Consider the following 23,944-nt stretch of genomic DNA (forward strand, 5'->3'; position numbering starts at 1 on the left):
AATATTATTTTAATTTTTTGGAAGAATTTTTTTATAATGTTATTAGTTGGTTTTTGAAAATTTTCCATTTTTAGTATTATAGAGAGAAGAAATATGAGTATTTATTTCTAAAATAGTAGTATTAAAAAATAGTTGAAAAATGAAAAGAAATGCGTCTATAAAATAGTAAATAGGATGATTATATATGAAATGAAATGATTTGATTTTTGGTGAGATCTACACACTTCCGAGACCACACCTGATCACAGCACCACGAGACCTACCCTAATGCCAAAAAGCGAACCAATCGAATCAAGCCACGTCATCAGCCAAGCCCACGAGCTCGCGTCGCCACCGCGCGATCCATCACCGACTCCGTTCCTCAATCATCAACCCGCCACGTGTCCAGATGGTAACCGGATGTAGCGGGTTCCACAGTGTTTCCCACTGGCTCAGCCGGTCACTCTCTCCCTGCAATTCCCGCTAGGTATATAAACCCCAGCCAACTCTCGGCGATTTCAGTTCGGGGAACGCTAAATCGGAAACGTTTTTCTCGGCGTTGAAAGGTTTGTACTATTTTCTTTGATATTTTGGATTTTTCCCATAATTTCTTGTTTTTTTCTTCATTTTAATCCGCCCTGAGCGGACCCTTAACACATCTCTCAATTTTTTTTTTTTTGTTCTTTCTAAGTTCTTTTTGTCGAAGCATTAATTTTTAATTTTCTAATTGCTTCGATCTTTTAGTTGAGTTATAATCAAGTTATCAACTGATGTTAATTTGTAGCTTTAACTCTTTTAGTTGTTTAGGATTTTTGCAATTTTACATTCGATTCAGGTTCTTTCGAGTATGATCGCTTCAATGCATGTGATTGGGCTGGGGATTAATCTGTCAATCAATGGATTTTGTTGAATAATTGTGTGATTTGATCGGTAATATGCCTTTTTCAGTGTAGATAAATTCTGGGTTTTTCTATACCAGATGTTTGGGCTCGTAGTCAGCTCAGTTGAAAATTAGGGTTTTGTAGGGGTAGTTTGGGTATTTTTTATTTTGTGCGATTTTTGTGTTAATCGTGGTTTTATGCGTAAGGGTGAGAATGATTGTTTTGTTTCTTGAGTATTTTTGACCTGCTTTCTTTATGGTTTCTGAGAAAAGGAAGAAAAAGAATAAACTGGAACCATAAATTTTAGATTTTTCATTGCTGGGAAAGAAGGAACTAAGACCCAAGCGAGCAAAATACAACTTAAAACATGAAATTTGTTTGTTTGGGGTTTTTTTGTTGTTGTTGTTGTTGCTGTTGTGTTGTTTTGCTTAGTTTTCTCAGCAACCAAACAGGTACCCAGGCTATTTGCTAATGTCAGTTGTTTCCTGTGTTTATGTAGAGCCCTACAACAAATTCTGAAAAGCACAAAAAGGTCCTAGAACATCTCAAATCATTTTGACACAAGAACACATTGGTGATACAAAAGATTATATTTGTCTTTCTTTTTGGTGGGTTAACCATATTATTTTTGTATTATGCTAATTCATGAGCCACATTTAGGGGTTTTCTTGTATGGGTTTTTATTGCTTGAGTTTAAGTGCGCAAGTTGAGTGTGTTTGATCTTCAAAAGAACAAAACAGGCCTGGCTTTAGAGAGCTACATAGATTCCAGCCACCAGGCAGCGGTGCCCCCCATGGCACCTTCACGGGTGGCTGGAAGTTTAGCTCAATCTTCCTCAAGTTCTGGTATCTTTTTCCAAGGAGACGGGCAGTCTCAGGCTGTAGTTAACTCTCACATGAGTTCATCATTTGGGAACTCGTCAAATTCTATTCCTGGAACGGGGCGTTCTAATCTTGGTCCGGTTTCTGGGGACGTGAATAACACAGTTTTGAACAGTGTAGCAAATTCTGGGCCGAGTGTTGGGGCGAGTTCGTTGGTTACAGATGCCAACTCGGCACTTTCAGGAGGTCCTCACTTGCAGAGAAGTGCAAGCATCAATACGGAGTCTTACATGCGCTTGCCTGCATCACCCATGTCGTTCTCATCGAATAATATTAGTATTTCTGGTTCCTCAGTCATGGATGGGTCCTCTGTAGTGCAGCAGAGCTCTCATCAAGATCCAAGCTCTCAGCAAGTGAATCAAAGTCAGCAGCATCAAGGAGCTTCAAGTGCTACATCCTTGCCCACATCACAAGCAGGCCAAGTTTCACTTTCCATGAATCCACGGGTTCCTGCCTCATTCATTCAGGAACCCAATAATCCATCCCAGGTGCATAAGAAAGCCCGACTGGATATCAAACAGGAAGACATTTTGCCCCAGCAGATTGTGCAACAAATACTTCAAAGACAGGACCCAATGCAGTTGCAAGGCCACAATCCCCAGTTTCACAGCATGATTCAACAGCAAAGACTACGACAACAACAGCAGATGTTGCAGTCCATGCCTCAGCAGATGCAGCGAGCCCACTTGCAGCAGCAACATCAGCAGCAACAGCAGCAGCAACTGCAGTTGAGACACCACCTGCAACAACAGGGCATGCAACCAATATCTGCCATGAAGCGCCCCTATGATAGTGGTGTATGTGCTCGTCGTCTAATGCAATACCTATATCACCAGCGGCAACCTGTGAGTTGATCCTTTCTATTTTTTATCTTTATTTTTATTTACTGCATCTTTAGTGCATTGCCTGTTACACATGCATGATATCTATCCAGCTAAGTTGGGTGTTTCTAATTCTGTTTTGCAATCCAATTATAGAAGCTTGAAGATTTGTTTGATCTGCTATTGCTTTATTTATTTATTTTTTATTACAGGACAAGACTATTGCCTATTGGAGGAAATTTGTGGCAGAGTATTATTCACCCCGTGCAAAGAAAAGATGGTGCTTGTCCTTATATGACAATGTTGGAAATCATGCACTGGGTGTTTTCCCCCAGGCAGCTATGGTCAGTTTCTAGTGCTATGATTGCATTTAATGTAATATTACTAAATCATAAGGTTCTTTAAACTTCGTATTAGTATCAAATATGAAAGCAACAAATACATATTCATCATCTAGGTGACTACCCTAGTTTATTCTCTTTTTAATTCTAATTGTTTACTCTGTACATTTTGTACATTTATGTACCACTTTACTGCATGGAGTTATATGAAGTTTCACTATGTGTATCTGTTTTCTTTTTCTTTCCTTTTTGCATGCTTAAACCTTAGATTAATGTTTCTTGCAGGGCGAAATTTCTCCCTTCTTATTTTTTCTCTCTTTTATTTTTCTGTTGTTTGTTTATTTCTTTATTCTTTTGGTCAGGATGCATGGCATTGTGAAATTTGCAATTCTAAATCCGGAAGGGGGTTTGGTAAGTGAACTAATGCTTCATTTATTTTCTGATTCTGTATGCTTGGTTGTTTCACCATTACTTCTATGACTTGTTATGTAAAAAGATTTACAAAGCAAAATTTCAGAAAGTTCATTGAATCACCATAAAAATTATATAAGTTTTATGGTACAAAATTTGAATTTAAGATAATTCAGCAAAATATTAGGGGTCATTACAAAAAGGAAATAGCGGTGGAAAACAGCCAGTGAGATGTGTAGAATTAAATTAGCCTATCATACACTTGAATGTATCCACATCACCTTAAAGTTTCAAGGGCCTTGTGCCTTGGACCATTTCCTTTTCATTGTCATATTTTCTATATGTTCAATTCAGTAGATAACATCTGCATTCTTTCTCTGTTATTTTGTGGCTGTTGTTAACAGAGGCAACTTTTGAAGTACTCCCTCGACTTAATGAAATAAAATTTGGCAGTGGTGTCATTGATGAGCTTTTGTTTCTGGACTTGCCACGTGAATGTAGATTTCCTTCAGGAATAATGATGTTAGAATATGGGAAAGCAGTTCAGGAGAGTGTATATGAGCAACTCCGAGTTGTTCGTGAGGGTCAGCTTCGTATCATATTTACCCCTGATTTAAAGGTTAAACAAAAGCTATCTGATTAGTATTTATTGCCTGCTCACTTATTTTATAAAATAACTTCATTTCTATGCATGTAATGATTCAGATATTATCCTGGGAATTTTGTGCCCAACACCATGAAGAACTTCTTCCTCGTAGGTTGGTAGCCCCACAGGTACTAGTTTTGCATTTATTCCTGTCTCCTTTAAATTGGATGATCTATAAAATTTATGAAATAGGATGATGTATGTTCCAAAAGTTCAATTTTCATACATTTCCCTACCTTTGAACCTCTTCTCTTATCTCCTCTATAATATTCCTTTAGTTGGAAGGTAATTTGTATCCAACCTAGGATGTGAATATGTTTTAATATAATAGATTGTCTCTTATCATGTTTGTACTTAGGATTGGATTCTTATGATTCTTTTGTTTTATTGCAATACAATTCTGTATGGTACTTAATCTATAAAATTAAATTTTTTTATTTATCTATGTGTTAACCTGATTTTAAATGTCAGGCTTTACTTCTAGACGATAAGCTTGTTAAAATGAAATGTTGGGTTATGGGAGTCTGGGTTAATAGCAAACTCATAGGCCATCACTTCTTTCCTTTCTACGCCCTTTCGCAACATATTACAGTATTTCATATTGACTAGTTCTGTCATCCTGTTTTCTTTCTTATTAGATGTTTTGGCTTCCATTCTATTCTAACTTGCATGATAACATCAATGTCTGAGACACTGTCATAGGCTCGTAGCATTGGAGGACATATATGCTATATCTTTGTTAGATTATGCCCCTGGCTGTATGTAATTCTTTGCAGTTTAAATGAACGTGGTTTTGTTAAGCTCATATACATGGTCTTATTTTTTTTAGTTGAAAAATTGCATGGTGTAATCTTACAGCTAACATTCTTTTTGGGCCAAACTGGTCTGTAAACTGTAATTCGTCACTTCTGAATATTTTTTTATCAGATCACTTCCTGATATTTTTCCTTGGTATGATATCAGAAGTAAACCTTTTTTTCAGGTTTGAATACTTCATAATTTTTTTTTAAAAATCATCATCACCATCATCATCATAATGATTATTATTATTATTATTTAAACTTAAGTGCTTCAATTTGTGTGATGCTTTGTATAGCATTTGTAAACTCTTGATATATGCTTCTTTTTCCAGGTGAATCAGTTGGTGCAGGTTGCACAGAAATGCCAAAGCACAATTGCTGAAAGTGGATCTGATGGGATTTCTCAGCAGGACTTACAAACAAATAGCAACATGTGAGTTAAATGGAGCAATGTCTGAACTCCTTTTCTTTGGCAAATAGATGTTCTGTTATCAGCCTAACCTTCCCTTCTCTCCTGTGCCTGCGCACAGTGTTGTAACCGTTCTGTCAGATCTTTCTTTGCTTCTGTTAGAAATTTTAGATTTATTATCGTTTTGTCTTAATGCTTGTGGGAGGTCTGAACTCTTTATTAAACGATCTTGTCAAGTTTCAATTTTATTCAATTACCTTAACTTAATCTTTTGCTACATTCTTCAATTGGGCCTTTACTTGAAATTTTTTGTACAATAACAATTTATGCTGATCAAGTTAATCTTGGTTAACAGGTAGATTATCTCCAGTGGTTGGGTAGGGGTACTGACTTAAATCATTGTTTATATTTCACCCTTAGGGTTTTGACAGCTGGGCGTCAGCTTGCAAGAAGTTTAGAGTCTCAGTCGCTGAATGATCTGGGATTTTCCAAAAGATATGTGAGGTGCTTGCAGGTATGATCTGGGAATTTCCATATAAATAATGAAATTGTTCTTTTTCCTTAATTTTTTTTACCTCTTCAGTGTTTATATGTTTGTATTCCTACTTTTAACAGATATCTGAGGTTGTCAATAGTATGAAAGACTTGATTGACTTCTGCAGGGAGAACAAAGTTGGGCCAATTGGTAAGGTTCCTTTACTCTTGAGGGTGATCTAAAATTTGCCGTAGTCGTGTCTTCTTGGTTCAGTTGTTAGATTTGCCTAAATTTGCAACCAACAAAAAGGGCTCTCATGGCAACAATTATCGAGTTATTGTTCTTCCTGTGTAGAGTGTAAATTGTTTAGTTTTCCCTTTATTTTTTCCTTTGAGAATGAAGAAGAGGTCATACATTCTTGTTTACTTGAACCTGATACAACCACTCATCTGCAGATGGGTTGAAAAGTTATCCTCGACATGCTAGTGCAGTGAAGCTTGAGATGCAAAAGATGCAGGAGATGGAACAGCTTGCAAATGTTCAGGGTCTGCCGACGGATCGCAATACCCTTAATAAGCTAATAGCATTGCATCCTGGTCTAAACAGCCATATGAGCAATAATCCTCACATAGTTAATCGTGGAGCTTTAAGTGGCTCGGCACAAGCTGCTTTAGCACTGACCAACTACCAGAATCTGCTGATGAGACAAAACTCCATGAATTCAAACCCTAGCTCGCTTCAGCAAGAGGGGCCATCTTCATTTAATAGCTCTAACCAGAGTCCATCTTCAACATTTCAGGGCCCTGCTACTTTGATTCCAGGATCCATGCACAACTTACCTGGTAGTGGTTTTTCCAGTCCCCATCTACCTCCTCAACAGCAGCAGCAGCAGCAGCAACAACAACAACAGCGCTCATTGAACCCTAGTAGCTTGCTCCAACAGAATCCTGCTCTATCCTCTCAAAGCAGCCAGGCTCTACAACAGCAGATGATGCAGCAAATGTTGCAGGAGATGACTAATAATTGCGGGCCAGGGATGCAGCAGCAGTCCCTTTCTGGCCAGAACGTAAATGGGAGCATGACGAGGAGTGGGATGGGGTTTGGGAACAACAGTGCAGCAGCCACTGTAGCCAGCCCCAACTTATCAGGAAGCATTGGGGGGCCACCACTGAGCAAGAGTAACAGTTTCAAAGGGCCATTGAATAGTGACTCTTCGGCTGGGGGTGCTAATAGTGGATTCAACCAAAAAGCATCAGATTTGGCACATAATTTGCATCTGTCGGATGAAATGGTTCAGGATATAGCCCGTGAATTTCCAGATAATGGGTTCTTTAACAGTGACCTTGAGGATAATATGAGCTATGGCTGGAAAGCATGACTAACCTAGTTTGAAGTTTGAACTGGCAAATCCACCAGCATATATCTTTCTTTGTACAGGACATTTGAAATAGTTCCATTTTTCTTTTCTTTGAAAGTATGGAGTTTGCTGTGACTTCACTTATGTGTACTTTTTTTACTAGGATATTTAGCAACTCTTTTTGAGGGTTTTCTGTTTTCAAGTCTTGCAAATGTAATCTATCTATTGGACAAAAGTCTTTTAAGAGTTTCCTATTAAACCTGATTATCATGTGTTCCATTCCCATGCCTTTTTGGACTCTCTTCTTTTCTTATCTTTGTCTGATTTGTTTTTTCTCTTCTGGCATTTATTTTTCTTCCTGTGGATTCGGGACATTCTTTTCATTCTACGTGCTCGCAGCTATTTTCCACTTAAGCATCATAAATATGAACTCAAAAACACTTGGGGGATGCGGGAGGGGCCGGGGGGGTGCATCAGCAGCATCCTCCTGCCCACCAATTAAGTGTTCCTTGCAGTCCACCCAAGGCAGAAGGATCACTAACGATGTTGTCATGCTGACTGTTGTGTAAAGAAAAACAAAGGTAATATAACGAAGGCACTTCATACAATTGCAGAGAGGGCTTCCTCAAATTCTCTATCTGATGAGGGGTGGGAGAAAAGGCATGTTCAGAATGCAGCCGAATATGATTAGATCCATTCATCCTGAGATGCAATTTGGCAACTTCTTTAAGCCATTCAAAAGGCAAAACCAAACATAGACAAGGTTGGACCAAAGTGAAACTGCTTTTCAACACTCTTGCCATACATGTTATGATCAGTCACTGGCCGGGGTTTTAAAACACTGATTTACGGTAAACAAATTGATTACAGATGAACAGTCTCAGTTCCAGATGAGACTTGGTCTATCCAAAAAGCAGGGAAATGACAAAAGGAATATTAAAGTCGATCAACATTGCACAGACTAAAGAGTAGGCAAGTAGTCATCTGAATCGTCTTCAGCTGCAGCACCAAGAAACCTTTCCATTATCATTTGCTCAGTACTCCTAGCACCACTTTGGTCTATATACAAAAAGTAGCGAAATGACAAAGGACTATTAATGTCCATCAACACTGTACAGACTAAAGAGTAGGCAAGTAGTCGTCGTCTGAATCGTCTTCAGCTGCAGCACCAAGAAACCTTTCAATTATTTGCTCAATACTCCTAGCATCACTCTGCATCCATGACGCCGTGTCGGCACCCAACCCTTCTGGTGCTACTACAGGAGACTGGCACTGGTATCCTCTATGAAAGTATTTCAAGGTGAACTTCCCTGAGGGATCATGTATTTCAACATCAAATGCCTCTGAGAGTGGTCGACCAACAACTTGAACATGGGAGACACTGCAACATCAAAGCCAAGTCTAAGAAACTCACAATCTGCTAAGTAATTTACACAACTATAAAGCAAAGCAGGTTTCTTGAATCAGAAAACAGCAAAATCCCTGTCTTGTTTTATCACATTTTACATAATTTTTTTTAATCTCAGAAAATATAAAAAGAAAATAACCCCTCCTTTTGAGTTGTTCCTGCACCAATTTTGCAGCACAAAAGTGACAGGAAATCATATAAAACTGATCTATTATTAGTAACTTCACTTGCCATCCTAAAAACTAAGAAACTAGTTGCGTCCCATCTCAGCACCATAGAGTGTCTCCTTATTAAAAAGTAAATTCAGCACAGCCTGATCGCATCCTCAATGCAATATATAATACTACAATCCAGAGCATCGCTTGAATCCATTCAATTTTAAAATCCTTTTAGCATAGATGAAGCTTAGAGGGAGGTCTTTCATTTAGTAGGTACATGGGAATGTGCAAATGGGAGAGTCAAAACTGACGGTTATAGAAAAGAAGTGCAGGGGCATTTTGTCAGGAACATACCATATATAGTATAAACCATCCATCTCTTGTTTCTGAACTCTACCCAACAGCTCAATTTGCAGAATTCCTCCAATGCAAAGAGCAGGTTCTGGTAGCTTGAACTTTTGCAAGCGGTTTTCCTGTTTCATCAATAAGTTGATTAAGCTTTAGGCTATTTAAATTCATAAGTCACGCAAGACAGAATTAATAGAGTAATAAAAATAAAATACCCGAGAACATTTTTAGAGAACTGTTAAAAATACTTCTTTCCTTGCATACCTCAGCAAATTTCTAGATCAACAAGCTATTTTGTTTGAAAAATTACCCCACCAAAACCAAACTGACTCTTTTCTCTCTCTCTCTCTCTCCTTTTCTTTTTTATTTTTTGGTAAGTGCCATCAAAGAAGCAATCATAAAGGAGAATTAAGATTGATGGTTAAGTATGCTTGAACTTATAATGTATAATTAGGAACATCTTTGCAATAAAAAGGAAGAAATATGTGTTAATGAGCTAGTCTTGAATCACATGTGACAATCATGAAAAATGAATAATTTTGTTACAAGAATGGACACTCATCCATCCAAAGTCCCATTATGTGTTTCAGTGGGTTAGGATGGCGTCCCAGATAAAAAATTGGATACTTGTTAAGTTCCCACACACTGTACAAAAAAATAAAACAAAATAAAATAAAACAATAAAAACCTCAATCTGGGAATATAAAACTTTACCTGAGCCATTGGGAACTCTGGTGAAGTATATGTCCATATGTACTGATCCTCAAGGGAATCAAAACCAGCAGCAGGATCATTTGCCGCATCGCCACCTCTCTCCATTGGATACATCTGATGGCCCATTCGAAACCGCACAGCCTTAGCTGAATATATAGGGTGACCAAACTGAAAATATGCTGATATGCAAACATAAAAACTGTCAGTAGGGGAAAAACAACACATAAAACAAGTTATTAGGCAAATCAGGATTGACCTTGAAATGGTTGCACATGGATTTCAGTAACAACACACAAATTGGCAATCAACTTATAAACCAAGCTCTCGGGAATCGAAGGATCCATTTCTCCTTCACTTGACCAGTATGAAGCGCTGTGTCTAATCCTATCCCTTGGATCCAAAGTATTATCAATGGTTTCTTCAGGGTAGTTATCAGTGCTGGATGCGCTAATGGCTCGTGCTATGCAAGCAGTTCTCATGGAAGAGGTAAGTCCTTGAGCCAAATAGGCATAAACTCTATGATTCTTCTCCAAAATCTTCCGCTCCATATTGCTAGACTGGACTTCTTCAGTTTCCATCATGTTGTTTATTTCAATAGCACCAGCCAAACTGGACATTTCAGGTAACATTCTTAAACAAAGCTGCTTAGAAAGGCCATTTTCAATCACTGCAGGAAACTTAAAGCCACATCAGAATCACTCAAAAGAAGACATAACATACAGTCATTACATTTTTCATTCAGTTTGATTATGAAATCAAGTTTGTAGTAAAAATATAAAGCTCTACATTCTTTGCTTGATATTATATGAAATCAAGGTGGAGATGAAAATATGAACCAACTCAGGTGTCTGTTCTACAAAAATTACCACCATCCAATTGCACCAACACATTTACAAACATAACAATCATGATTCCAAATAATATGTACATGAACACCTCAAAAGATCATAATAAAGCCGGTACTTCAACTCCACTGACTTACCAAATTGACGCCACAACCTTGAAACCGCGCTAACCCGAACAAGATCAGATGGGTCCTCCAAACACATCAGGATTTTGATTGACATGTCACGTCCAATCCAATGTATGAAATCATTGCCATCCACCATTACAGGCATATCTACAAAAATTTAAGCCTCTCCTATCAACTTTATAACCCAATTCACATTTCCAAAACAGAATAGAAATTGCTCTAACAATCTGAGCTACCAAACAAAATATTCTACAAACCCACCTACAAAAATGAACAAAAAACCCTTTTATCCACATAATCATTCTTTGTAACCTAACAGATATTGATATTTGTAATTCCTCATGAATCACAAGCGGGCCAACCCAATTTTTCTGTGAACCCATCATTTATCACACACCCAAACCCAAAATCATAATTTTCATTTTTTTTTTTTTTAATTTTGAATTCTCCTTCACGCACATGTGTCGATCTTCAACCTCCAAGAATTAAAAACAATTTTGTGAAAAAAGGAAATCAATCAATCAATCATTGATTAAAATCATACACAAATAATTAAACTACGCTCATTGATGCTTCAACTTCCACCCGTTATAGCAATCCCAGGAATCCCCCAATTTCATTACGAGGCAAAATTAACACAACCCAATTCAAGAACAACGCAATCAAAGCCCAGAAATATATAAACACATATATGGAGACAAAAACAGAAATAGATTAAGGTTACGGAAAGGAATGTACCTGGGTGAGAGAAAACCAAAAACACCCTAGGAGAGTGAGAATTCTTAGAAAGAGAAGGAGTTTATAGAGAGGAGAGGAGAAGGGAGGGGGGAGAGAGAGAGGAGGGGCGTGCATGTAAGTTATGTAACCAGGGACAGCACACAGATACCGTAGTAGGTGGCGTAGAGATGAGGGATGTGGGCCCACTTTTCAGATACAAATTTTTTTCTCATTCTTGCCTCCAATTTACATGTTATTATATTTTATACCCTGATTTTACAAAACTTTATTTAAGACAAAAAATCTTTATTATATTTTTGGCCCCGTAGGTCCTTTTCATCCCGACCTTTCAACTTCATCCACGAATTAATTTGCTTTACACGTGGATGTTTTTAACTTATCTCAAATTATGAGCCTCCTTATCGTGTGATTTGAAAACATTATTTTGTTTTTAAAAATCAAAATTATTTTTTAAAATTTATAGGATTGCTTTATAGATGTCCTCTAAACAGCAATAGAAATTATTTTTACATGTTTTTTAAAAAATTAAAAATAATTTAGAAAAATATTATAAAAAGCAAATAAAGTAAAGTATATATTTCTTTTTCATATCGTGGTATCTTTGCCAACCTATGTCAAAGTATTTAAACTCTCTTTTAGGAAAGTTGAAGGATATAAGGAAATTATAAAAAAAAATAAAAAATTCTTACATGGGTCAAAATATAGTTTTTTTTTTTAAATAAAAAAAACTAACAAAATTAGCCTAATATACACTAAAAACAATTAGATGTTGATAACGCATTGAGTTATTTTATACCTCTTCATTTGTTAAAATGTTTAAATTCTATAAAATGGATAAAGTAATATTTTTCGGAAATATATTTTAATTTGTTTATTGATTTTAAAATAAATTGGGAATATCATATGATTTGTTTGATTGGTACGCAAGTTAATTTTATTGTTTTAATTAATTCAAATGACTTTGAAAGCTTTAGTGGCCAAGGGATTAGATGGTGACTTTCGTTACCTTTCGATGGAGATATCGATGCATTGCGACCTTAGCTAATAAGGGTTTTACTAGCATTTGATATATATCATTATTGAAAACCATTCCACCTACAAATTATAGGAACAAATTGAAGCTAACCACATAGTGCAAGTTCCACTATTTGGGCATAGTTTTATTGTGAGTAGACGAGAGTAATATTTTTTTTTTTGTGAAATTCTTTTAAATGTGAACTGATTATGCAAATTATGTTATGTTGTTTTATTTTTAAATTAAAAGTGTTGAATTTTTAAAAGAAATTGAATTTAATTATTGAATTAAATGATTTTACCTAGCCAATTGATTTTTTGGCTAAAAAAAATGATAATGCCCAAAATTTAATTCTATAAGATATAATTTTTTTATATAGAAGTTTTTATTTTAAAAACAAAAAATGGGAAGTGTGTCTAAACAAACACTAGTGTCAAATACACTTCCTATTTTCTATTTTTAAAAATAGAAAACTAACAACAATTTCCATATAAAATATCATAATTTTTATATAAAATATATGAACTAACCTTTTCTTTATTTATTTTCTTTTAAATAAACTTTAAAAACTATTATTTTCTTTTAAGTGTTAAAGAGTTTTTATATTTTATATAAAAGTTACAATTATTTTTGTTTTTTAAAAAAGAAATGTATCCAAAATATTAAATCTAATTAATACTAGAAAGTCATAATTTAAAACCAATCTAATTAATATTAAAAAAAAATCACAAATCAAAACTCATTCTAAATGACTCTTAATTTCTTCTTTACACATCACTATATTTTTTCAATTGTTTTGTTAGGAAAATAAATTTCAAATTAAATAAGATTTAATGTCCTAGATTCATTTAAAAAAATCTAGGAATAAAATATTGATCAATAATGCCCCTATTATTTCTCCATGACATAGAATCACATTTTTTTTGAATTAGTCTAAATCAAGCTAAGGTTAATGTGTTGGATAGCTAACAACTTTATTAATTTAAAAAATAATTTAAACTCAAAAAATAACCCGTGACTAAAAATTCATGGACTAAAACTGGATTAAAATAACTCTACTATTTTTTTGTCCATAATTATACTTTTATGAATTTTTTGTTTTTATTCTTTGAAAAATATTTTTAAAATAATTTGTCTAACATCTTTATTTTTAGAAAACATTTAAAAATTTTATTTATTTATATTACTTTAACATCAATTTTTTTAAAAACATGGACCAAGTCTTGTAAAAGTTTATCAACAATTCTTATTCTAGCTTTATATTGATCCATTATGCCAAAAGTTCTCTAGGAAAGAATGTGTCATCCATTTTGTAAACTCTTAAGAGTAACACAAGTAAACCTTCAAGGGTTTAGCTTCCAACACAGAGTTGGTGAGTTGATCTTTTCCACATCTAATTTTTTTTGGAAAAATTTTATTTTCAGGACCAAATGCCAAAGTTAGGCTTGACATAAATTTGTTTCCTTCTCTATTGTATTGTTCATTTAGCTTTTGTTAATGCATACAGCTTGAACAAAATTTGTTCTCTTAAATAGTACTTATATTATTTTGTAAGATATCTTGTTTCCTTTAGATTGATGTCGTGCCTTTTCTCCTTTTCTCCTTTTCTCTTTTTCTCTTTTTTTCTCCTTTTGGTAGGATTTCTAACATGGTATATATATTCTTTGAAATTTCTTTTGACTCCCCTAAAAGGAAGACTATTATTTGAAAAGAAAGGGGTTAAAGTTTGACAAAAGGAATGACTTTATCAATTTGCAAGCCTCCTATTAGTTTATTAGTCACTTTACATTTTATGCACTCGATGAACCATCTCAATGGCCTTGGTGGAGTTCAAAATCTACTCAAGAGCTATTTTGTCCAAATATGCTAGTATTTCAAGATCTCCAAATTGCTCTTGGGGTATTCCCTTTGCACAAACAAAGCTTCTCTCACTTGTCTTCCCTTATTGTCTCGTTAAAATAATAAGAAAGAGGTTACTTAGGGCTCATCTCTTGTTAGTTTTGGTGAGTTCTCCTTTGTTGAAGGACAATGAGAGTGGTTAGAAGATGTGCTTGGTTAGGACAATATTCTTTTTATAAAATCTCATCTTTACAACTTGATTTTGATTTAACTCTCACATATAATCATGATAAGAATATTGTTTGAGTCTTTTTCAAGCTATGGTGCCCCTCCACAAACTCATGTCAAAAAAGCTTAGGAGAGCTTTCTATTTCCTTGTAGGACTTATGCACATTAGGTACATGTTCTTCCTATGTGGGATTCCCTTTAAGTCTTTCTTTCTATTGAAGAGTTGAATGTTGTTGATTAAGACAACAAACTAGTTCTTTCTCAAAGCCACTAAGATTTCCTTGCATTTCATTAGCAAAGTAATAAAGGCAACTATAGATTTTGGGTAACCATTGCAGATTAGGTGAATTTTTGGTAGACCAATCAAGTATTAGAAATCCTAGCTAGGACTAACAACACAAGGACAAATGAATCATCTAAGACTCTCCAACTTATGGGCTTCTTTGGTTAATCTTGTAGGAGATTTTAGAAGGAGAATTATCATTGATTTAGGAATTGGAGTAGACCTTAAGGAAGAAGTTTACTTGGCTACTTTCTCATCTTGTTAATTGTGTACTTTATCTTTTCTAATAAGAATGTAGGTCTCATTCATCTAGGCGCCTTAAAGGTTACCAACATGATGGCTCATGAACACTCTTTTTGCATTGTAATGCCAATGTTATTTAGTATATTCAATGGGCTAAGGGATATTTCATTGTCTATCTCTTTAAGCATGTATGATATGGGTTTTCTCATCCTTTATGTCGATTGACACACCTTTTAGTTATCCAATCAAATCTCTTATGCCTTTGATGGTTATAATTAGTGGAGAGAATGTTGGAATTTGTGGATTAATCCTTTCTAATCCATGGACCATTGGGGTGTATGAAAAAATATTCTAAAGGTATAAATCTAAGCACAATAGAAGCTTTTAAATATAAAACCTTAGATTTAGGGGTTTTGAAAACTTCACCTTTGATCTAGATGCTTTTAGATTGATTTTAGTCAGTGAAAAGAACAGTGTAGATCTCAAATACCTCGCGATCTTTCACTTGATAACTCTATTTCCTTTGCTCTTAGCATTAGATGTTGTGGAAACCTCATAGAGGGATGATAACTAGGGATTTTGTCTCCTTGGAATGAATAGGAAGACTAAATTGAAACCTTAACCCTTAAGGGGGTTTATATATGCTTCTAGTGAGTTTAGGTGACTTGAACTTGTCTTGGGGTTGAGTTACTTAATGTAGCCCAATGTAGCCCACTTGGGTTCTAATTGATTTTGAAAAAAGAGTTGATAAATAATCATAGCATTTGGCTATAAATGACAGACAAATTGAAGAGATTTTTTTTTTGTTTGTTTGTTGCAAAAGTAAGTTGCAATTAGAAGAGTACGATGTTGAGATTTCAATCCTTCATAAGAAGATTAACAACTTAAGTGGACTTAATCTATTTTGTGTTTGGCAAGTTATAAGAGTTCATCATTTTTTTTTAGTGACAATTGATTCAATGAGAAATCTTTCCTTCTTATAGAATTATCATAGTGGGTTCATGCATGCTATTTAGTGTATAAGGATCTTGAAAGGATGTCGATTATGTGATGTTGACTTAGATAAGGTTAAAAGACCCAAATTGAATTGTGTAAGTAGGATAAGGAATTAATGGCTTTTATACTCCTTTGGAAAGGCATCTGAAAGTTGTTGATATGAAATTTGAAGTCATCACATCCTCTTTAAGGTTGATTTTTATTTGACAAGCCAACTCCATGATCTTGTCTTTTAGCATAATGTGTTGTTTGATAGGAACACTAACTAGTTGATAGTAATTATAGTATTTGGGTTATGTACTTGATTGTTCTCATTGAGGTGCTTCATTTTTGGAAGTTCATATTAAGGAGGTCTTCAAAAATTCTAGGGACATTAGAGTCATGGAATAAGTTTTTCTTTTCTTGTATTTCTTTCAAAGTATGATGGTTATTTTTATCTTTGCCTTTTAGGGTATTAGTCACAACTTTCCTTTTCTTCATTGGTTGGAGTAGTGTTTGTGGTCATATGCATTCTTGTACTATTTTTTTAAAAAGTTGTCGTATTTAGGAGTGTCTTTTCTCCTTGCTTTAGCTCCTAGGCAAGTGTGCTCATACTTCCATTAACAAAGATGCAGAGTTCCATATCATAGGCACATGTTACTAACTCTTCAAAAGTTTTTGGTTTTATTCCTTAAAAAATATAGCATGAACCCCAATGTATCCCTTATATTCACATTTCCATGGCTAAAGTGGAGACACTTGTGTAAATTTACCACTAGACTCATTGTCTCCTCACTAAAACGGAATTTTAGAGTTACCTGTTATGATAAGAATGAGTGTGAATCAATTTATTTAATTATCCCTCAAAAATGTAAAAGAGATGTTTAGATTATTAAAGGAAGTTGCTTTAGAAACATGCTTATCTTCGGACAAGAAGTACTTTCACCTTACTTCAAGTAATGAAGCTTGTTTTGAAAATGAAAGTAGCTTTAGTGGGATCGAATTCAATAAATTTGACTCCTTGATTATTGTGTATGTTTCTTTCAAAATCCATGTTGTGTAAATTTATTGTAAAGGAAAGATGAATAGTAGAGATCGTCAAACCGAGTGTGCTAGAAATTTATACACATAAATTTCTTTTAAATACAAAAAATATGAAATAGATTATTTTATTGATTTGTAAAACTGAGATTATAATCTCTATGTCCTTTGATTCTCATTCTTACAATTGTTGACAATGAAGAAGCATAACTTGGATTGCTTAACTTGAGCCTACACCTTAGACTTAATTTGGCTTACGCCTCACCTTGCACTTAGGCTTAGACTTTGCCTTGGTTGGGCTTGAAACCTTTGCTTGATTTGAATCACGTTGATTAAGATGTAAATCCTAATTAAATTTCAAGTTAAAGATGCCTCAAACTCGTTTTCAAACCTTTGAACTTGTTTCAATTTTCAAAATTCTTGTTTGAATCTTCAAACTTATTTCTCGAATGATTTGTTTTTCAAATATTTGAACTTGTTTTTTAAATCCTTGAACTCATTTGTTAAATCTTCAAACACTCGAAGGTCTTCTTGAATCATTGAGAGAAATTCTCTTAAACTCTTCTCAAGTGTACAAGTGTGTTTTAAAAGTTAAAAAGACCTTATTTAAAATCCTTAATCTCAAGATACTAATTATTATTTCGATATTTATCTTCATTGTAATATCCAAAATTAAAATTCATATTTATTTATTTATTTTTAACTATCAAAATTATTTTTATTTATTTTCTATTTTATCATAAGATAATTCCTTTATATATATATATAGGTCTCAAAGGATATAATTGACAATTGACAAAATTTCCTATGTTTTAAGTGCCATATTTTGAATACATGATATTATTTTATTTGAAATAATTAAATACACTAATGTTTTATATTATAAATTTTGTGAGTATATGATAATTTTTCATTTGATTACAAATAGCTTTCCAAAGATGCTTTACTAATTTAGCTGCTAACATCTTTTTCATGGATAGATATCATATACACTAAATAAGAAAAGTCAGTTTTGTCCGTAAGTGTGTTATTATCAATAGAAATACTTGAATAGTCCACTAGCCCACGGGAGAAACAAAAGTGATGGTAACTTTAAAAGCGATATTTAAAAGCTAAAATAGAAATGATATTGTATTTTTTCTATATTTATTTTTCTATTTACTCATTTATATATAGTAAAGAAAGTGAGGAAAATAAAAATTTAAATTAAGTTTAATAATTTATTTTATTTTAATAATTTTATCTCCCTTTTCAATAAAAAAATTTTAAAATTTAAGGCAAATTTGGTTGCACTTTTGTTTTTAAAATTAAAATTTTGAACATAATTCTAAAACTCATGTTTGGTGGTTTGTATTTATTTTTTGTTTTTCATTACTAAAAGAAGGTAAAAATTAATTTAAGATATTCCAAAACCTATCAAAGTTTAATCTATTTTGCCAAACACAATCAAAGCTTTTCTAATAATTTGATTAAAAAAAAGTTATTGAATTTATTTTCTATGATTTTCTTTGTTCGACGAAGAAGTTATAAACAAGTTTTTGAGCTAATTTTCTTTCATTTGTTTATTTACAAATATAAATATATGAATAAAAATATTATGTTTATTTTATGGACTTTTTTTGTACCGGATACTTTGTTCATGATCACATTATTTCTACTTATAAATTTTATTACTTAGAATTTTTTTATGTTACTCACATTTTCATACTTAGATTACAATTTTTATATATTAATACTTTGGTTATATTTTATTTTTGATTATATTTTTCATATCCTAATCACATTCTTTGAATCTTGGTCATACTTTTTCATACATAGGTTACACAAATTTGTTCTCTTAGACCTTGTGAAAATTTGGCAATTTTTGCGGCACCAAACTATAAAACATTGGTAGCATGTCAAAAGAATTTTACACTATCTTTGTGGCACGATAACTAGGGATGGCAATGAGACAGGTTTTTTCGGGTACCCACCCCGTCTCGCCGCTAATGAGATGATGTTCAATTTTAATAAACGGGTTTGAGACGAGTTTGATAATTTTTTTAAAACCCGGAGTGGGTTCGGGTATTGCCCCGTCCTATCCTACCCAACCTAACCCAGCCCCAATTATATATAAAATTAATTTAATTTAATTTTTATTTTACTATTTTTAATATATAAATAATAATAAAATATTTTTAATAAAATAAGTTATAAAATATATTTATTTTAATGTAATTCAAAAATTTAAAAGTAATTAAAAAAAATAAATTAAAAAAAATGTTAAATGCGGTGGGGCAGGATGGGTTTGAGAATTTATCATACCTACCTAGTCCCGTCCCATTTAATTTTTTAAATGGGACGGGGATGTAAATTATTTTGAATAAACAAAACGGAATTGGGATGGGGACGACTCGTCTCGAACCCGTCCCGTTGCCATCCCTAACGATAACTCATGATCTTACTTTGAGCGCTTCATCCTGTCTTCAATTGTGTTTTTCTTTTGGAGATTGTTTGGTCTCTTGGTTTTCATCCAAATAACGAATTGTATTTCATAGTAATACGGAGTTAGAAAATTGAGCATTGGCTAATGTTATTGTTGAACCTTTATAGTTTCAATCTTTTTGCCATTGCATCTTGTTTTGCTTCTACACTAGTGGTCTAGTGTGATAATATTAGTGTTGCTCAACTTGCTTCTAATTCTGTGTTTCATGCTAGAATGAAAACCATTGAAATTGATTTTCATTTTATATGGGATATGGTTCTTCGTTAGGATTTGATGATACAATATGTTCCTTCTTCAAATCAACTTATAGATATCTTGACAAATCATCTTTCTTCTTCTTGGTTAACTTGAGGGCAAATGAAGGAATAACAAATAGTTAACGATTAGTTATTAATTCAACAAGATTCTGATTAATTAGAGATTGATTAATTGGTTAACTTTATTACAAATAGATATTATAAATAGAAGTTCCCGAAGCTCATCTCATCCTTTTGAGCCTTCCCAAAATATCTATATATTTCCTTTCTAGTTTCTTAACTTTCACTGTTATCATATATTTTTTCTATCCAAACAAAAATGACAAGAGATATAAAAGGCATTTAATAAAATTTAATGATTAATGTTTGTGAGTTAAGACGAGTTAAAAAAAATCATGTTTTTCTTTTTTTCTTAAAATTTATTATTTAATTTGTTACTTTAAGTATTAGTGATATTTATTAAAATTAACTTAATATTTTTTTTACATTATTAAATTTATATATTTAGCAAGTAATAAATTTGTTTCCTCATACCAAAAAAACATATGTGCAATCAATGAAAAAGATATTTAAAATTTGAAAAAAAAACTATTTACTTTGATCTATTAGTTTAAATTATTGTAACACATGTATTTTTAATGTAACTAATAATTTAATTAAAGCATTAAATTAAATTATCAAATATTTTCCAATTTTAATGTCGAAATCAATGCTAAGCTAATTTTAATGTTTTTCATTCTTTTGGTTTCTTCCTCTTGAAAATATATACTATACTACTCAAGTCAATACATACCTAACATACCCCCCTTGGTTTAATTTTTATTTTTATTTTCATTCTTTTGATTTTATTTCTCATTTTAATTGAGTGTCTTTCAAGGATTTATTCTGTCCACTACCCATCTCCATCATCCTATTCTGTCACTCAAGCAGTCCAATCCAAATCCACCAGTGATTCCTTCACATACCTCAATAGAGACAGTGTATTGTCTTCATTAGTGGACTAAGGGAACCTGCTCAATATTTATATTTGATATATCTCCATTAGCCACCAAAATATCTGCTGCCAAACGTTCTTATCTCCACATGCGTTAAAATTCAAATAATCAACTAATTAACTCATCCTAAATTTGATATGAATGCGACTCCTTTAATAATAAGTTGGGTTAGATCTAACTTGAGTTAATATGATTAATCTTTATGTTTTTGACTCAATTGACCTATTTCTTATATAATATAAGTTAATCTAAAAATAATATGTTTAATAAATAGGTTATATAAGTGAATACAAATCTAATCCAAACATGATTATGTCCAATCCTAACTCACAAAAAGCATATTCAATTCGAGTTATATTAATGTATTATATCAAATTTTACGATCTTTATGCTTTGATGTAATGATTTTCAAATTATAACACATTCTCGACCAAGAGGCGAGGGTCACCGAAGCGTCACACTTCATCCTTTTTCTTTTTTCCTTTTCGACACTTCTATTTTACTTCTATTTTACGATGATATCAAATTTATCAATCTCTAAGTTTTGATGGAACAATTTTTATATTATAACACATTTCAATCAAGGGATGAGGGTTGTTGAAGAGTCACATTTCATCTTTTGTCTTTTTTCCTTTTTAATACTTGCTATTTTTAAAATCATATCACAATCTCAACTAAGGGATGATGATGGTTAAAGAGTCGCACTCCATCCCTTTCCTTTTTGCTATTTGATTTAAGTTTTAAATTATATTTTATAAAATTAACATATACCTTAAGATTGATATGCATGCCCCAAACTCTTGAGAGTACACTTTTTGTGCCCTAGGCCAGGCCTGCAGTATGAATGCATGCATGCCATGGAATATATATGTATGCATATATCATTCATTCCCAAATTTACTGTACAGGAAGTCTGAGAGACTTATAGGGAGGAAGAACAACAAAAACCACACCAAACACCACTGAAAACTAATACACATATGATACAAAAGAATAACACAGATGACACAAAGTTGTCTTTGCTTTACTGCATTTGGAGACCACCCAAAATACCAACTTAATTATTTCCCTTATGGCATTAATTTCCACGGCTTCTATAAGTGAATAATATTACTAAAACGACTCACACAAGTTCATAAATTCTTGACCCTATCTCTATATTCGGCTGGGCATATGAACACTGAGTCAAGGCAGAGGCCACCTTTGGTGTGGGTGCAATCAATCTGGGTCATTGAAAACTTGACCTTCATGGATGTATTAGGCTTCTCCACCATGAAATCTCCCGCATGGTAATGGACCCACTTCCCTGGTTCACACAGATAACACTGCGACAAGGCATGCTGACCGTCCGATGTTGATAATTGAAACCGAACCGGCTTTATATCCCAGCCATGTACTCGCTCAATGTTGCAGACCTTCCTCCCAAGCCTTCTTGAGGTTTTGCCCAGCTGAATTCGGAAAAATATGCTATATGTTCCTGCTGGAAATTCAAACTCCAGCTCTCCTTCCACCTCAAACCACCATATTTGTTGAAGATATGCCATTGAGTGGAATCTACACATCAGAAAAAGACAACCCAAGTGTTGGTTTCTTCTTCAAGTGTTGTATTACAAATATGGGAATAGTTTAATTCCTGTTCTTTGTGATGAATATTGAGTCACATCTCATGGCCAAAGGCATATATACCCACCAAGAGAACCCACACAAAAGTTGTCAAATAAAGATTACAAAGATAAATTATTTTTGAATTAGTAGCAAGTCGCTATAAAGTGGAATACAAGTTAGTCTCGTTTGATTTCACAAATGAGATCAGTAAAAAGATGGAAATAAATAATATAGATATAATATTTTATATCATATAGAGGACAAGAATTGTTATGAGAAAAGGATTACACAAGGCCAAAGTCCGAAAGGTGATAAGATTGCCAACAAGGACTGATAGCTACTCAAGAAAAATCAGACTTTTGAGGGGTATACTTGTCTGATGAAACACCACCAATCCCTTCTTTGCCACATGACACAGTAATTCTTGTGGCGCACCAACCCCATCATGTGATAATCTTTGGAGTCTATCCATTATTACTTCTAGTTTCTGGTCAATTGATTCAGTTTTTGACTTAAAATTGAAAAAACCAAAAACAGTGAACACATATTTCTAGGGAACACCATTGGTGGAGAGGAAAAGAGAAATAAATTCTAGGTTTCTTCTGTTTGATCATCAAATGAATATAAAAGGGACGTCATTCTCACAGCATAGAAAAGCAGAACCACATAATTGCTTTCGAAATGAATAATTTGCAGAAAGAGAAAAAAAAATCTGGATTGATTCCTATGGTTGATCATCCATCAGAAAACACAGATGGGTCGTTCTCAAAGCCAAAACCCAACTACAATCCGATCTGAAGAAAGAAGAATAATTTACATCAAACATTAATTTTAAATTGTCAGATCGAAATTAAAGGTCTCACCTTGATTCCTCAGCTGGCAAATGTTTCCAGTACCTCCTATCATCAATCCCTGTTATCCTCAAAGCCTTCCAAGAAACAGCAAAGCAAATTCCACCATAGCTCTTCTCCAACCAAACTTCCTATAACCAGAACCCCCATAAAAAAATCCATTCAGAAAAAAAAAAAAAAGAGGAAAAGAAAAAAAAAAGAAAAAAAGAAAAAAAGGGGTCTGCCTACCTTGTTGGCACCATCAAAGCTGTTGGCTTGACACAGTCTAGCATAAATTTCCTTCTTGCTCAAATTTTCGGGGTCCTCAGCCAACAATTTCTTGACAAGAAACTTATAATTTGAGGGCAGCTTGGACTCCCAGACAAAATCAGCAGATGAAGCCATATGAAAGGTCTTGCTGAGCCGAGCCAAGTTGCAAATCTGGGGAGGGTCGAGGTACATCAGGACCTCAGCAACACAATTCTCAGGCACGTCACTGAGGCCGGTACTCGGTGGCTGGGCACAAGCAGCGGAGAAACCAGCCCCCATGGAAATCAAAGAGAGAAGGGGAATAATCAACACTAAGAACAAAGAATTGGATCAGAAAGAAGATGATTATCCTTCTATCACAGTAGCTCATAGGTAGAGGAGAAGAAGGTGAGTGAGATGAGAGAAGGGAGGAGGGTTTGGAGATGGAGAAGAATCCATGGTTTTCCGGGGAGATGTGCAGAAGAAAGCCATCAGATTTTGGGGTGGATTGAAGAATGAAAAAGGAAGAGTTCAAGAGTCATTGGAGAGAGATAAAAGT

General features: G+C 33.8%; 3 protein-coding genes across 5 annotated transcripts; 1 reads left to right on the forward strand and 2 right to left on the reverse strand.

Moving 5' to 3' along the window:
• The first annotated feature begins 449 nt into the window (after positions 1-449).
• Positions 450-7,286, forward strand: LOC117933838 (probable transcriptional regulator SLK2). Of its 2 annotated transcripts, XM_034855393.1 has the most exons (11): positions 450-545; positions 1,360-1,434; positions 1,521-2,586; positions 2,775-2,906; positions 3,266-3,314; positions 3,719-3,933; positions 4,020-4,088; positions 5,093-5,193; positions 5,590-5,683; positions 5,785-5,854; positions 6,100-7,286. In XM_034855393.1, exons 3-11 carry the CDS (start codon positions 1,654-1,656, stop codon positions 7,020-7,022), a joined length of 2,586 nt encoding a protein of 861 aa, XP_034711284.1. In that variant the 5' UTR covers positions 450-545; positions 1,360-1,434; positions 1,521-1,653; the 3' UTR covers positions 7,023-7,286. The 2 variants fall into 2 exon arrangements, with proteins under 2 accessions (XP_034711284.1, XP_034711283.1); XM_034855392.1 differs by having other exon boundaries at positions 1,360-2,586.
• A 479-nt stretch (positions 7,287-7,765) lies between these two features.
• On the reverse strand, positions 7,766-11,444 carry LOC117933839 (F-box protein At4g00755-like). Of its 2 annotated transcripts, XM_034855394.1 has the most exons (6): positions 11,341-11,444; positions 10,612-10,749; positions 9,886-10,296; positions 9,630-9,808; positions 8,922-9,040; positions 7,766-8,382 (listed from the first exon to the last, which is right to left on the reverse strand). In XM_034855394.1, the coding sequence occupies exons 2-6, from the start codon at positions 10,745-10,747 to the stop codon at positions 8,121-8,123; spliced, it is 1,107 nt and encodes a 368-aa protein (XP_034711285.1). In that variant the 5' UTR covers positions 10,748-10,749; positions 11,341-11,444; the 3' UTR covers positions 7,766-8,120. The 2 variants fall into 2 exon arrangements, with proteins under 2 accessions (XP_034711285.1, XP_034711286.1); XM_034855395.1 differs by lacking the exon at positions 11,341-11,444 and having other exon boundaries at positions 9,886-10,238; positions 10,612-10,703.
• A 10,110-nt stretch (positions 11,445-21,554) lies between these two features.
• On the reverse strand, positions 21,555-23,944 carry LOC117934267 (F-box protein PP2-A13). Its single transcript, XM_034855937.1, has 3 exons — positions 23,386-23,944; positions 23,170-23,288; positions 21,555-22,255 (listed from the first exon to the last, which is right to left on the reverse strand). The coding sequence occupies exons 1-3, from the start codon at positions 23,683-23,685 to the stop codon at positions 21,835-21,837; spliced, it is 840 nt and encodes a 279-aa protein (XP_034711828.1). The 5' UTR covers positions 23,686-23,944; the 3' UTR covers positions 21,555-21,834.

The sequence above is a fragment of the Vitis riparia genome, chromosome 16 (genome assembly GCF_004353265.1).
Source record: "Vitis riparia cultivar Riparia Gloire de Montpellier isolate 1030 chromosome 16, EGFV_Vit.rip_1.0, whole genome shotgun sequence".
In the NCBI taxonomy this organism is placed as follows: domain Eukaryota; kingdom Viridiplantae; phylum Streptophyta; class Magnoliopsida; order Vitales; family Vitaceae; genus Vitis; species Vitis riparia.

Excerpts from the sequence above, each read along its gene's own strand:
- LOC117933839 (XM_034855394.1), bottom strand. The coding sequence starts at position 10,747 with ATGCCTGTAATGGTGGATGGCAATGATTTCATACATTGGATTGGACGT. Across the intron at positions 9,809-9,885 it reads CCATGTGCAACCATTTCAAG|CATATTTTCAGTTTGGTCAC; the intron begins GTCAATCCTGAT and ends TTTGCATATCAG. Across the intron at positions 8,383-8,921 it reads GATGGTTTATACTATATATG|TGTCTCCCATGTTCAAGTTG; the intron begins GTATGTTCCTGA and ends TTGATGTTGCAG.
- LOC117934267 (XM_034855937.1), bottom strand. The coding sequence starts at position 23,685 with ATGGGGGCTGGTTTCTCCGCTGCTTGTGCCCAGCCACCGAGTACCGGC. Across the intron at positions 23,289-23,385 it reads GCTTTGATGGTGCCAACAAG|GAAGTTTGGTTGGAGAAGAG; the intron begins GTAGGCAGACCC and ends TTCTGGTTATAG. Across the intron at positions 22,256-23,169 it reads TTGCCAGCTGAGGAATCAAG|ATTCCACTCAATGGCATATC; the intron begins GTGAGACCTTTA and ends TCTGATGTGTAG.
- LOC117933838 (XM_034855392.1), top strand. The coding sequence starts at position 1,654 with ATGGCACCTTCACGGGTGGCTGGAAGTTTAGCTCAATCTTCCTCAAGT. Across the intron at positions 3,934-4,019 it reads TATTTACCCCTGATTTAAAG|ATATTATCCTGGGAATTTTG; the intron begins GTTAAACAAAAG and ends GTAATGATTCAG. Across the intron at positions 5,194-5,589 it reads TTACAAACAAATAGCAACAT|GGTTTTGACAGCTGGGCGTC; the intron begins GTGAGTTAAATG and ends TTTCACCCTTAG.